This window comes from Corvus kubaryi, unplaced genomic scaffold, assembly GCF_017639235.1.
Source record: "Corvus kubaryi isolate FWS band 111438036 unplaced genomic scaffold, C.kubaryi_AGA036_p1.0 78, whole genome shotgun sequence".
Classification (NCBI taxonomy): domain Eukaryota; kingdom Metazoa; phylum Chordata; class Aves; order Passeriformes; family Corvidae; genus Corvus; species Corvus kubaryi.
Window position 1 is genome coordinate 1,810,299 of NW_024582065.1, and position 13,134 is coordinate 1,823,432.

The 13,134-nt window shown below is 51.9% G+C and overlaps 1 protein-coding gene across 13 annotated transcripts in view; it reads left to right on the plus strand.

Moving 5' to 3' along the window:
* EHMT1 (euchromatic histone lysine methyltransferase 1) overlaps window positions 1-13,134 on the plus strand; it is a 116,677-nt gene that overhangs the window by 101,483 nt on the left and 2,060 nt on the right. For all 13 annotated transcript variants that reach the window (XM_042052289.1, XM_042052295.1, XM_042052293.1 and 10 more), the window contains 7 exons: window positions 402-569; window positions 900-1,044; window positions 1,907-1,984; window positions 3,258-3,373; window positions 5,579-5,665; window positions 10,056-10,134; window positions 12,246-12,421. In XM_042052289.1, the coding sequence (XP_041908223.1) occupies window positions 402-569; window positions 900-1,044; window positions 1,907-1,984; window positions 3,258-3,373; window positions 5,579-5,665; window positions 10,056-10,134; window positions 12,246-12,421 (849 nt within the window). The remainder of the gene's footprint in view (window positions 1-401; window positions 570-899; window positions 1,045-1,906; window positions 1,985-3,257; window positions 3,374-5,578; window positions 5,666-10,055; window positions 10,135-12,245; window positions 12,422-13,134) is intronic.

Genomic DNA, 13,134 nt, shown 5'->3' on the forward strand with positions numbered 1-13,134 from the left:
AAAACCATCATGCTCTCACCAAAAGCTGGTGAGTGTAAACAAGGGCCAAGTCCAACACCAGTTTCCTGTGGGACTCTTCCATTTCCAGCCTACTCTTCCCACCCCATATCTTTCCCTGCCAGAGAGAGTTTCAAGCCTGTCTGAAGTTAGGCTGGTACCAGCAAGGTACCTGAAGCAAGGCAAGGTTTGCCCAGAGCTCTCATGGGTGCCCAGAGCTCCAGTCTGTGGCTTCTGTCAGAAGGATTCACTGAACCATGCTTAATAAAGAAAATTCAGGTGATTATTCACTACTACAGATTCTTCCTCGTCCCTTAAGGGCTGGCTGGAGGATGTGATGCAGCTTGGATTCCCCTTGCCTGGTTTCTCCTGGGGAATCCTTATCCTTCCTTGCTGTTTTGCAGTCTCTTTCTTTCCCGTGGCTCGGATGTCACTTTAAAGAACAAGGAGGGTGAGACCCCGCTGCAGTGCTCCAGCCTTAACTCTCAGGTCTGGGTGGCCCTACAGATGAACAAGACTCTCAAAGAATCATCTTCTGAGAAGCCTGCCCAGATAGAGAAGGTGGTGAGCAGGTGAGAATAGGGCTGGCTTTGCTTGTGGGTCATGAAATTGAGCCCTTGCACAGGGAAGGCTGGGGGCCTGGTTTAAGAAAGAATTGGTGTGAAGGTCAGTGTGAGCTTAGCCAGAACTAAGCCCATGCTGATTCAGTCCATGGTTTGCAAATTCGTCCTCCAAATGGAAATATTCACAAGCACAAAGAACCATCTATGAGGCAGGGTGGGAAAACATGAGCTCTGTTCTAGTCTGAATGGCTTTGAGTGCTCAGTGCTCAAGGATGGTGTTTGAATGGCCCCTTCTTTGGGGGGACTTTCCTTCTGTGACAGTTCTTTCTCCACTGACAGAGACATTGCCCGGGGCTACGAGCGGATCCCCATTCCCTGTGTCAATTCCGTGGACAGTGAGCCCTGTCCCAGCAACTACAAATACGTGTCACAGAACTGTGTCACCTCCCCGATGGACATTGACAGGAACATCACTCATTTACAGGTGAGGGATCCTGGTTTGCTCCTGTTCTGGGCTGTGCAGTGCTCCTCAGAACAGATTTGGCATTCCAGTTGGGAATGCTGAGTCCCAATATTGCTGTCAAATTCCAGCTAAGGTTGAGTTCCTCACCTCCAGCTCTTACGTAGGAGATGGGATTTTGATTTTCTTCAGTTTTGAGGCTTAAGCTGAGCTCTGTGTTCAGCTGTAGCACCGGCCATCTGGTGCTGGCTGCTGTGGCTCCCATTTATCCTTATCCTCTGTTCTGAGGCTGGAGAGTCAGGGATTTGTTGGGAGACCTTTCCCATGGACTGCAGCACCCAGGCCGAGGTCTTGGCTGTGATGCTGCAGTCCTGGAAGGGCTGGGTGGGGAAAGTTTAGGGTTAGGGTGAGGGTGAGCCCTGCTGGGCACAGCTCTGAGGTGGCTGAAGTGACCTTCCTGTGGCCAGTCCCTGTTGTGCAGCAGCTGGTGGGGCTGTGCTGGCTGGGGGATGCCGGGGAAGCAGCCAGCTGGAGTGGGAAGTGGGAAGCAGCAGGGGAGGACTGAGCACAGTTGCATCATCTCCCAGCTCTGGTCCCTCCTTGGAGCTTTCCTTGTCCCCAAGTGTGGAGAGCAGCTCACAGGGCATGGGGGAGGGTTAATAACAGGGACATCCTCCCGTGAGCAGTGAGGCTGGCTCAGAATGAGATCCCTCCTTGCAGGGCAGAGTCCTTTGGTGCTCAGTGCACACAGAAATAAAGAATGGAGTTAAACTGCCACTGAATGGTGGAGCTGCTGATCCTTCTGGCCGAGGAGCTGCACCAAGAGGAGGAGATGTGGTTTCAGTAGTGTGAGTGGTGTGGAATTGACCCTTTGCTTCTCTTGCAGTATTGTGTCTGCATAGATGACTGCTCCTCCAGTAACTGCATGTGTGGCCAGCTCAGCATGCGCTGCTGGTACGACAAGGTGAGGACACACAGCCCCCTCCTGGCTCACACCAGGGCTTGAGAGCTCAACTTTGCCTAATTCAGTTCCTTTCACTCAAAACCAACTCAAAACCAGGTCGGACAGGGCTTGGAGCAACCCTGGTCTAGTGGGAGATGTCCCTGCCCATGGAAGGGGTTGGAATGAGCTGAGCTTTAAAGTCCCTTCCAACCCAAACCATTCTCTGCTTCTGTAATTCCAGCTCCTTTCTTCTTGACTTAAAATGCCTGAAGTTGTAGTCTCAGCTCTGAGACGTGTGTGATAATCCAAACTGCGTGCTTAGGGCAGCTTTTCTTGTGTTACTTATTTGTGTTCCTCTCGTGCCAACTGAGCCATTAATTACACCCATGTGATAGGGAGCATTTAATAACCCATGCATGAAGTCAGCTTCCATTTCAGAGCAACGTGGAAAGTGCTGTAAGATGTAAACAAAGGGAAGGGAGGAGAGAGAGAATTTGTTTTTTTAGCTGCTTTTATTTATTGTGATTCTTGTGGTTGAAGGCAAAGTAAAGATGTTTTCACTGCCACACTGCCAGAAGTCAGGTTTGTTTCAGGTAAATGCTTCAACCCTCCGGGGAGGTTTGGAGATTCTTCTTTGGGCAGGTGCTGCAAAGATCAGAAGTTCTGTGAATCTCTGCACGTTTCTCCCACGAGGAATGTTGGCATCTTTCTTGGCTTTGTAGCCATTTTATTTACACATTAATAGGTAATTACACCTCTCAAGCCTTAAAAGCCAAATTTGTTAAATAGGATAAATTGCATCCATCACTTCCTTAATCCTGTATGTTGGTAAATAATTGAACTGAATTTTTTGGGACTGTTATTTGGGAAGGTAATGTGGTTCACAGAACTTGGGTGTACTGGCCTTGGGCTCTGGAAGTTCAGGCCTTATTCCAGAGGCAGACTAAGCATCCACTTCTCCCCTCCAGCACAGCAAATGACAATAATGATGATGATGCACACCAGTTTTCTGCACAGCACCGGGAGGTATTTTTTAGTGCTGTGTAGGGTGATGCCAGGCAGCAAAAATCTAAATTCTCTGGCTGTTTGTCAGCTGTGGGTGACAGTGCTGCTGTCAGGGTAGAGCAAAATCACTGCAGAACCTGAGCTCTGACGCTGGGTTTGGGGAGGTCAGGGCACGACTCCGCCTTGGGGTTCTCTGGCCTGATTTTACCCTGGGGGGAATTTCTCCCTGTGGTTTTGGGGATCCCAGTAGCAGACAAATAACCCAGTCTGGGGTGGCTCTCTCCTTCAGGATGGCCGACTCCTACCTGAGTTCAACATGGCTGAGCCCCCCCTGATCTTTGAGTGCAACCACGCGTGCTCGTGCTGGAGAACCTGCAGGAACCGGGTGGTGCAGAACGGCCTCAGGTGAGCAGGAGGGGCCAAACACAGCTGATCTGGGCAGGACCAACCCCAAACCCATGAGCTTTCTGCTCTCAGCTCACCCATAAACCCACAAAACCCAGCACAGAAGCTGGGGCTGGTGGATGAAAGTGGGTTCCTGCCTGCTGCTGGTGGGAATGAAGCAGCAGTGGGTTGATGAGCTCAATTAACATCTCAATTAGTATTTGCACCCTGCCCATAGCACCATCAGGTGGGAACTGCAGTGTTCTTTCATCAGCTGAGCATAAAACATACAAATGGCTTGTGGGTTTGCATGCACAGCCCAAGTGTGGTGTCTCAGAGGGAGAGCTGAGAAGGATATGACAGCAACAGAGCTGCAGAGTCTTAATTCTGAAGGTCTCGTGAGCCAGCAGTCTAGATCAGAAATACAGGCCAGCATGCCCAGACTGGGCTGCTTAAAATTCCCAAGTTAGTGGCATGATTCCCCCTGAACTGGACACCTGAACACCTGATGGCTTCACTGCTCCAGGTAAGACCAGTGGGATTTTGGTGCCTGGCTAAAAATGTCCATGTTTTGGTTTGGACCTCTGCTGTGGAGGAGTTTGACACTGCACTAAGCTCAAAGGGATCCCACTGGAAAAAAAAAAGACTTTTTGGAATTTTTTTATAGTGCTGACAACACTCTTTTTGCAAGCTTTGTAGTTTCAATGACATTTTGCAATGTTAAAAATAAGCAAGGAAGAAACTCGATGTGTTTCCACAGAACTTTACCTCTCTCTGGTTTTCCCTGCCAAGCTCCCAAGTTCCAGTGCCTCCGTGGGTGTTTCTTCAGGAGCTGTACAGCCAGAGCTGTTGCTTTTGCATTTTTTGCCTTGCTGAAGCATTTTTTCTGAAAGATGGGAAGGGTTGGAAGCCCCCCCATGAGCCGGGGGGAGCAGCTCTGCTGGGAAGGAGGGTCAGGTGCTGGGCAGAGCCCGCGGTCCCCAGGGAAGCAGCGGGAAAGGCTCCTGCTGTGGGGCTCCAGCTGACACAGGGGTGCTGCTGCTCCATTTTCAGTGCTTCCTTTGTCAGATTCACTCAAATTAACTCTGCCTGGCAGAGCACACGTATCCAGCTGGCAGCCTGGCCCAGCTCAGCTGGCAGGCTCAGCTCGGAGCCGTGGCCGCACTGCCGCCGGTGTCGGCTCCAGTGCAGAGCCCAGACCTGAGCTGGGCTCTGCTCTGCTCTGCTGGACGAGGCAAAACCTGGGGGAGCTTCCCCAAGCCCCAAACCCAGTGTTAGACCCAGTGTCTCTGAGAGCAATCATTCTCCTGAGGTCATGGTTTGCCTTAGTGAAGCTATGGGCAAACAGGATGAAATTCACATCCCATGGTTTGAGCTGACAGTGCAGCAGGGAGTGGGAGGGGGAAGAGAAGTACTGGGAAAAGCAACAGGGTGAAGTTAAGGTGAGCATCAGATTTCACTTAATTCCGATAACAGCATTGCTGAGAGTGGGTTTGGGTTCTCTCAGGGACAGAGCAAGCTTTTCCTAGCCCTGGAGACTGTTCATCCTGCACTTAACTCAGGTTCTGGCTGAGCATGAGGCAGAATGACTTACAGGATTGTTTCTCTGCCTATAAACCCCATCAGTAAAATTCCACAGAGCGGCTGTTACACCAAGAAGTCTCAAGTTGCAGCGTTTCTTCCTTGTCTTTCAGCCAGGCAGCTGGATATGGTGGAATTGCTGAATGCCCTGGTCTTGGCAGAGGGGTCAGAGCACTTAGCTCAAGGTGTTCTTTAGTCCCTGGGAGCTCCCTGCCTTCTCCCTCAGCACCACTCCCTGCACAGCTCCACTGCCCTAAATCCCCTTCCACCTTCCCTGCTTCTCCCAGGGCTGCATGGAGGGGAAGGAAATGCTGTGAGATTCTGATATCCTCTGTAAATCATCATCACACAGAGCATCCAGCCCTGTCCCCTCTTCCCCAGGGGTGCAGCTGGGCAGGCAGAAGGGGCTGCCTGGCACCTGTCCCTTGTCTCTGGGCTGTTTCCATGCCAGCATCTGCCTGCAGCTGGGAGCTGTGGGAGTGGAGCATCCCTGCAGTGTGAGAACGGAGGGTGAACATTCAAATCCTCTGGGAGTGCGTGGTGGTGGAAGGCGCTGGCTTTTTGCTCACCTCTCCACGAAAATCCGTTCTTTCCGTGGAGTGCTGCCATCAATGTGGCTTCATTTCCTCTTCTCCTCTTTCCCAGGACTCGGTTGCAGCTTTACCGGACACAAAAGATGGGCTGGGGAGTGCGGACGATGCAGGACATTCCTCTGGGAACCTTTGTGTGCGAGTAAGTTGTGCAGCTTCCATCAGCCCAGCAGATCCAGCACTTCCCAAATCCAGCACTTCCCCAGGGCACACGAACTTTGCTCTTCTTTAAGGAGAGGTTTTCATGCAAATCGAGCTGGCATCGAGCCCAGCTGCTGCCCTCAACCAGAGGTTTCCTGACTCCACTTCCTGCTCTGTCTGTCCTTTTCCTCACAGCGTGGAGCTTTCTCCACCCCCCTCTGTCTTGCTGGGATCTGGGCTCAGCTCTTCCCCCTCTGGAACCCAAGTGATGGGGGAAAAGCACATTTGGGTTGTGCTGCAAATGTGCTCAACTCATTCATGTGCCGTGGATATGGGACACTGCGGGCCAGGGCAGTTTGGAACAACTTTCTCTGCTTCAATCCTGACTTCTCCAGAGGTTTTCCAGTGTCACAGCTCTGGCTTTAGTCTGATTCAGCAAAACAGTGAAGCACTTGGGGTTAAGCACATGTTTTGGCCCTGACTCAATAAAGTACTTAGGCACAGAAATGTTCAGATTTATGTCAAGTGAAAAACCTGTCATCAGACCTCACAGTTTCAGGCTTTAAAGTGGTATGTGTGCTTTATTAAATAGTTTGGAAAGTGTTGTCTTCATTGCAATACAACAGTGAGTGAAGACCTTCTAAATAAGGCTGGACTCGTGTCCGTCATGGAAATGGCTGCTGGGGGTTTTTAGAACTAGTTATTGATGTGTTATGGAATTGGGGTGGGGGATTGAGGGAGATTATTGCAGTATTAAAGAAAAAAGAAAGGAAAAGATAATTCTGCAGCAAATTGGCCAAGTATTTATTGTGTGTCAGGAGCTGCCAGCTGCTAAATTTTTTTTTTAGAGATAAAACCAAAAGCTGCTGTTTGTGGGGAGTGGCTCAGGCCTGTCCTCATGCAGGCTTTCCGTAAGCACCAAAGGTCCCAGAGTCCCAGTGCAGTGCCCAGGGATGAGCCAGAGCCCGTGAATAAACTGCTCCCAAAGGAAAAAAGGCACTGACTTCAGCAAATCCTGCTGGAATGGCAGCACACAGCAGGAGCAGGCAGTGAGGAGGCAGCCCAGGGAAGGTGTGATGAACACAGACATTGCAGAGCACGTGGGGCTGATGGGGTGCAGATCCCACAGCCTGACTCTGCCCCCACGCTTGCCGGGAGCTGCTGGCACTGTTTCAGTGCTGGGCACTATCTTCGTTATCTAAATGAGCTGCTTACTAACCAGCTGAGCTAATTAACGTGGTGCCCGTGCACATTCCTCCTTGTGCCACACACTTATTTACTCACTCACCAACTCAGTCCTCTGCTCCATGAGTCCTTCCTGTGATTCTCTATGAGCATCCCATAGACCTGGCTCCTTCTTTTCCTCCTCTCTGGAAAGCAGCCCCAGTGCTGGCAGTGCCTGGGACTGCCAGGACACAGCAGATCCCGGGATCAGCTCCTCTGGAAGAGCATTTGGTGTTAAACACCTGGATTAGAGCCCTGGGAGGGCAGTTGCTTTGTCCGGGGGTCGTTACTCTGCTTTGGAAGGATGATTGCATTGGTGTGACCTTTATTCTGTAACTCTTCACGGGCACCAGGAGCGGCTGAGAGAGCTGGGAAAGGGGCTCAGCCTGGAGCAAAGGAGGCTCAGGGGGGACCTTGTGGCTCTGCACAAGTCCCTGACAGGAGGGGGCAGCCGGGGGGGTCGGGCTCTGCTCCCAGGGAATCAGTGAAAGGGAAAACAGCCTCCCGCTGCACCAGGGGAGGTTCAGATCAGAGACAGGAAAATGGCTTTTTGCTGAAAGAGTGGTCAGGCACTGGAATGAGTCACCCAGGGAGGTGTTGGAGTCACCACCTCTGGGAGTGTTCAAAAAGAATCTGGATGTGGCAGCTGGGGATGTGGTTTGGGGTGATTGTGGTGGTGCTGGGGTCATGATGGGACTCGATGATCCTGAGGGTTTCTCCCAACTGTGATGATTCTGTGACTCTGTAGCTGCCTCCTGTCCCTCCAGCACAGCCCTGGAAGCAGCAGCTTGGCGAGGGGAGGTGGCAGTGCCACCCTCCTGTCCCACTGGGCTCCCCCAGAGCTCTGCAGCTCCTCAGGGCTGTGCTCACATGCAGGTTTCTCCCTGGCCTTGGAATTTGGTGCTGTTCAGAAGCTGCTGTTGCTCACCCTGTGCAGCTGTTGCTGTGGGCTGGGTTGAATCTGTTCTGTTCATGTTGGTAGGTGGTGGAGCTGCTCCTTCTGCAAACAGCACAGCTGCTGCTGACTTTTGTTGGAAAGGCTGGGAATTAGTGGGATGCAGAAAGCAGAGGATCTGCTCTGTTCCTTTTGCATCCATTTATGGGTTTGGAATATTCACTCTGTTTCAGCAGTGCTTTAGGAAGGTACCAGCTGCATCAGGCCAGGTGTTTTAGCCACACCTTCAGCCAGAGAAGCCCCAGGCCTCCTGCTCCCACATCCTGTGGAAAACACTGGAGCCTGTGCTAGGGACTGCTTGTTGCTCTTGGTTTTTGCATGGAGTGCCCTCTGATCACAGAGTCGTTAAGGTTGGAAAGACCTCCAGGATTATCAGTTCCAACCCCAGTCAAGGCCAGCCTGTTTGAGCAGTGCTGAGTGGCCCTGTGAAGCTCTGGGATGGAGTTATTTGCCATCAGCCTGCTGAACACCCTGGTGGGAAGAAAGACACTGCCTTGACCACAGGAGCTCTTAAATGAAGGGGCTCCTGCTGTTTTTTGGGTAGGAACATGCACCCCTTGCATGTTCTCCCCTAACTTTGGGCCTGGAAAATCAGGGACCTGTTGCTATCTGTGAACAGCCTTGGAAAGGAAATGAGTTACAAGAAATAGGCTTTAAAGGAGCATCAAACTAACAATTTTTCATTTGATTGTGGTATTTTATTTCATGGAATTATAACCCTGCAGGGCTGTTCCTGGGCACGAGGCCTCTCTGGGCAGAATTACTCAGCTGTTCTCAGCTGCTGCTGCTGCCCGCTGGGCCTTTCCACAGCAGCTTCTCCCTCTCTGGCCACGTTTCTGTGCTTTAGGCCTCCAAGGAGTGGGTGATTTCCAGCAGTAGAGCAGTGAGGGCAAACAGGAGGCTCCCAGTTGGGAGCTACAGCCGAAAATCCCTGGTCACAGAGCACAGGGATCCTCTCCAGGTTTGTGTTTCCTGGCTCTCGGCCTCCCCAGCCTGGGAGTTAAATGCTGCCTTGAGCCCCAGGGGGATTAGAGGCCGTTGTTTAACACTTGGAATGTGCCTGAGGGCTGTGGGAATGCTGTGAGAGGACTGCTGGTCATGGGAGTTCTGTTGATGCTGCAAAGAATATTTATTCATGTGCAATAATTTGTGTTTCACTGCAGGCTGGGAACACTCACATACCAAAATCAGAAACACTGACTGGTTTGGGTTGGGAGGGACCTTAAATCCCATCTCATTTCCACTGTCCCATGGGCAGGGACACCTTCCACTGCCCCAGATTGCTCCAAGCCCTGTCCTTGGACACTTGCAAAGCTGCTGTGCTGCTGCTTCTTTCTCACATCCTCCCTCAGTCCCTCCACTCTGAGTCTGTTACTTTGACTGAAGCAGCTCAGGGCAGGAAGTGTTGAACCTCGATGGTGCCAAGCTATTTAAAATGGAGACAGGGAGATGTGGGAACACCAGTGCCATGGGGACTCCTGCAGCAAGGGAGGTTTGCACCAAACCCAGACCTCTCTGGCTGTGAAAGGTGGGGCTGCATTTGGAACTTCTCAGCAAGCCCAGGCCAAGCAAAATCTGCATCATTCTGCTTGGAGGACTTGCCTGTCACCTGTTTTTACAACAGGGCGGTTGTAGCTGGGATCACAGCTCGGATTTATTCTGAGAAGGAAGCCCAGATCCTTCCAGGGATCCTGCCAGGACCTAGGACTTTTAAACCAAAACTTTTTAAGTTGTGTAGCCTATAATTGCTCAAAATACCCTGGGAAATACAGGAGGGGCAGACACAAACGTTTTGTTTTGGGGTGTGAACAGCACGAGCACTGCAGTGGTTGTGGGACAACCTGAGTCTGACCAGGAACTTCAGGAGCCTTGGATTCGTGTGTTGATCTTGGCCAACAAAGAGATTTGCAAAAGGAAACTTATTCCTCAGGAAAAATGTAAATTGATTTTTAATATTAAAGTGGTTTTAATATCATTAAAGTCATTTTCAATATTATTTAAGTGTTGCTCTGAAGGGAAAAGAGTTTGGAGCCAGATTTTCACTGCTGGACATTAACAGGGCTCTGTTTGGTGGCTCGGAGCTGACCAGCACTGTGGCTGTGCTTGCCCATCTGTGGCTGGGCTGCCTCCCTGTGCCTCTCTCTTCCCAAAAAGAAGTGTTCAAACCTGTGATCACAGGAGCCTCTCATTCCTGCCTGTCCTTTGCCCACAGGTACGTTGGGGAGCTGATCTCCGACTCCGAGGCCGATGTCCGTGAGGAGGACTCCTACCTCTTCGACCTGGACAACAAGGTACGGTGTCTGCAGGTGTCCAGAGAGACAAACCCGAGGTCCTGCCTCCCCAAAAGAGCCCAGAGAAAGTTTGTCTCCATCTTGATGTACAGCAAAATCCTGCAGAGAGCACAACTGCTGTGCTTTGTTGGAAATGTGGTTGAGGTGAGATTTAGGGCTGGTTAAAAGGGCAGCAGAACCAACTCGTGCTGCCCACGCCACTTCTGAGCAAGATGCTCCTCTGTCAAAGCCCTTGGAGCATCCTGAGGTCAATTGTCCAGGGCTTGGTACTCCAAAGCTGGCACCTGTGTGATTGGCAGCTCTGTGAGTTCTTCATAAAGTGATGATGAGCTGAAGACTGAAAAAAAAAACCCCCAGCAAACCCTGTTCACTCATAAAGGATCCATGAGATATCCTGGCAGGGGCTTGTTCTGCTGCTTGTTTCCCTGCACTGCTCTGTGAGGGCTCTCAGGGCAGCAATTTGGCTTTGCAAAGCACCATCTGAAAGTTTTAAGCAAGGCCATGACTTCAGACTCCCCCTGGGGAAGGAGAAGTGAGAAAAGGTGAGCTGGGGACTTGCAGGAGTGGGGTGCCTTCCAAGGAAGGCTGTAAAACACTCTGTGCCTTGTTTCTGTCATCAGCTGGTGACAAAGAAGCTGGGCTTTATTTTTTGTTCTCGTCTGTTTTTTAAAGCAACACACGTTTGAGAGCTGAAAAAGGATAAACAATGAGTCTGGTGTGAAAACAGGGGGTTGGACTGAAATTAAGAAGTTGAAAGGGACTTCAGCCTGGTTTGTGCATTTATGAGCAAGAGCCTGCCTGGGCCCTGCCCTGCCTCTTGCATCCCTGAGGGAGAACCTCTGTGCTGGCTCCTGGGAAGCCATCAGGGAAGCAGGGAGGGAGGCCAAGGTGGAGCATCTGTAGAAAACCAGGCACCAAATCACTGAGGGATGGTTAAAGCTGCCCATCAGGCTGGGCAGAGAAGGGCAGGGCAGAGCCAGCAGGTCCTGTGTCCTCCAGAGCGATGGGGCATTGCCAAGGGTGTGAATCCCAACCCCAGAGGAGCCTCGAGGTCCTGGTGTGTCTGGAAGGAATGGCCTGAATGGATCTGTGCTGTGGTGAGAGTGCTTGGGCTGTCCTTGCTGTTGTCTGGGTTGTCATTTGTTGTCCCTGTTCCTTGAGTTGTCACTCACAGCCCCGTGTGAGGTGATCATGGAGTGTCCCGGGTCCTGCTGTGGGTGTGGGAGTGGTGCTGCCATCCTGCCCCACCATGGTATTTCCATGGATGAAACTGGGGGAGTGAAATCATTTAAATCATTGATTTATGGAATCAGAGCTGGTGACACCGTGTGTGCTCCAGGCCCGTTGGGGTGGTGCCTCCCCCAGTTTTTGGGATGATTTCCTGGGCTCCTGCACCCCTGAGTGTGACCTGGCACAGCTCATCCATTAATGATCCGAGGTGCTTGTCCAAAAGGGACTTGGAGCACCACTAATGGATCCTTTTGCTTTTGGCCTCTTTGCAACTGAAATTAGCTGCTGTAATTAAAGCCTCTGCTTTGCACAGTCATTCTCTGCTGGAATAAAAAAGCCCTGAGGGGAGTTCTTTTATTTTCAAGGAAAACAAAGTATTACTGCTCCCTGGGCTCTCTGGAAAGGGAATTTCTGTGTTCTCACTTTCACTCTTATCTGCAAAACCCTGTGTTTTCTCCAGGCTCTGGCTTTGTGTTTCCAAGCTGTCATGTTCAATTAGAGGACAGAACAGATGCCTGTTCCCCCATCCAGGGGCTGGTACCCACAAGGTGTCTGCACTGAACATCAATCCCGTTGTGCCAAACTGGTGCTTGGGTTGGGAGAAGTGGCGTGCCAGAGTGTTAAAAAACAGCTCTTGGGGTGTGTGGGGGCAGAGCGCTGTGCAGAAAACTCTTTTTTCAGGGTACTGTTGAATATAAATTGATTATAAAAGTGTGTGTGTGTGTTTTCAATCCTTCCAAACCCGCAGTGAGTGCCCTGCCCTGGCTGTTCCCGGAGCTCTCCAGAGTATTAATGGGGACACCAACAGCCTGGTCATTTATTTAATCCAGTAACTCCCAAGGCCAGCGTGCTCTAACGAGCGCTGCCCCGTTTCTCCCCAGGATGGAGAGGTTTACTGCATCGATGCCCGTTTCTACGGCAACATCAGCCGCTTCATCAACCACCTGTGCGAGCCCAACCTCATCCCAGTGCGGGTGTTCATGTCCCACCAGGACCTGCGCTTCCCCAGGATCGCCTTCTTCAGCACCAGGCACATAGAGGCTGGAGAGGAGATCGGGTACGTGCCACCCCCCTGCCACCATCGAGGGGGACGAGAGCTCTGGGTCTCTCCAGCCCTTTGCTCCAGGGGTTGTGTCTCGGGGATCCCCCTGAAGTTTGCAAAGCCCCAGGCTCAACCTGGCTGTGTCCACTCAGAGCCCTGAACCCCCTGCCCTGGGCTGAGCCCCAGTGTGGGCAGCAGGGGAGGGGGATTGTGCCCCTGTGCCCCTGTGCTCAGGTGAGACCCCACCTGCAGAGCTGCCCCAGCCCCGGGGCCCAGCACAGGAAGGACCTGGAGCTGCTGGAGTGAATCCAGAGGAGGTCACAGAGCTGCTCCAAGGGCCCATCTGCTCTGGAGCCAGGCTGAGAGAGCTGGGGGTGCTCACCTGGAGAAGGGAAGGCTCCCGGGAGAGCTCAGAGCCCCTTGCAGGGCCTAAAGGGGCTCCAGGAGAGCTGGAGAGGGACTGGGGACAAGGGATGGAGGGACAGGACACAGGGAATGGCTTCCCACTGCCAGAGGGCAGGGATAGATTAGATTAGATTAGATTAGATTAGATTAGATTAGATTAGATAAAGGATCCCCTACAATGAGGGTGGGGCGGCCCTGGCACAGGGTGCCCAGAGCAGCTGGGGCTGCCCCATCCCTGGAGGTGTCCAAGGCCAGGTTGGATGGAGCTCCAATGGAAGATGCCCCTGCCCATGGAATAGGATGATCTTTCAGGTTCCTCCACC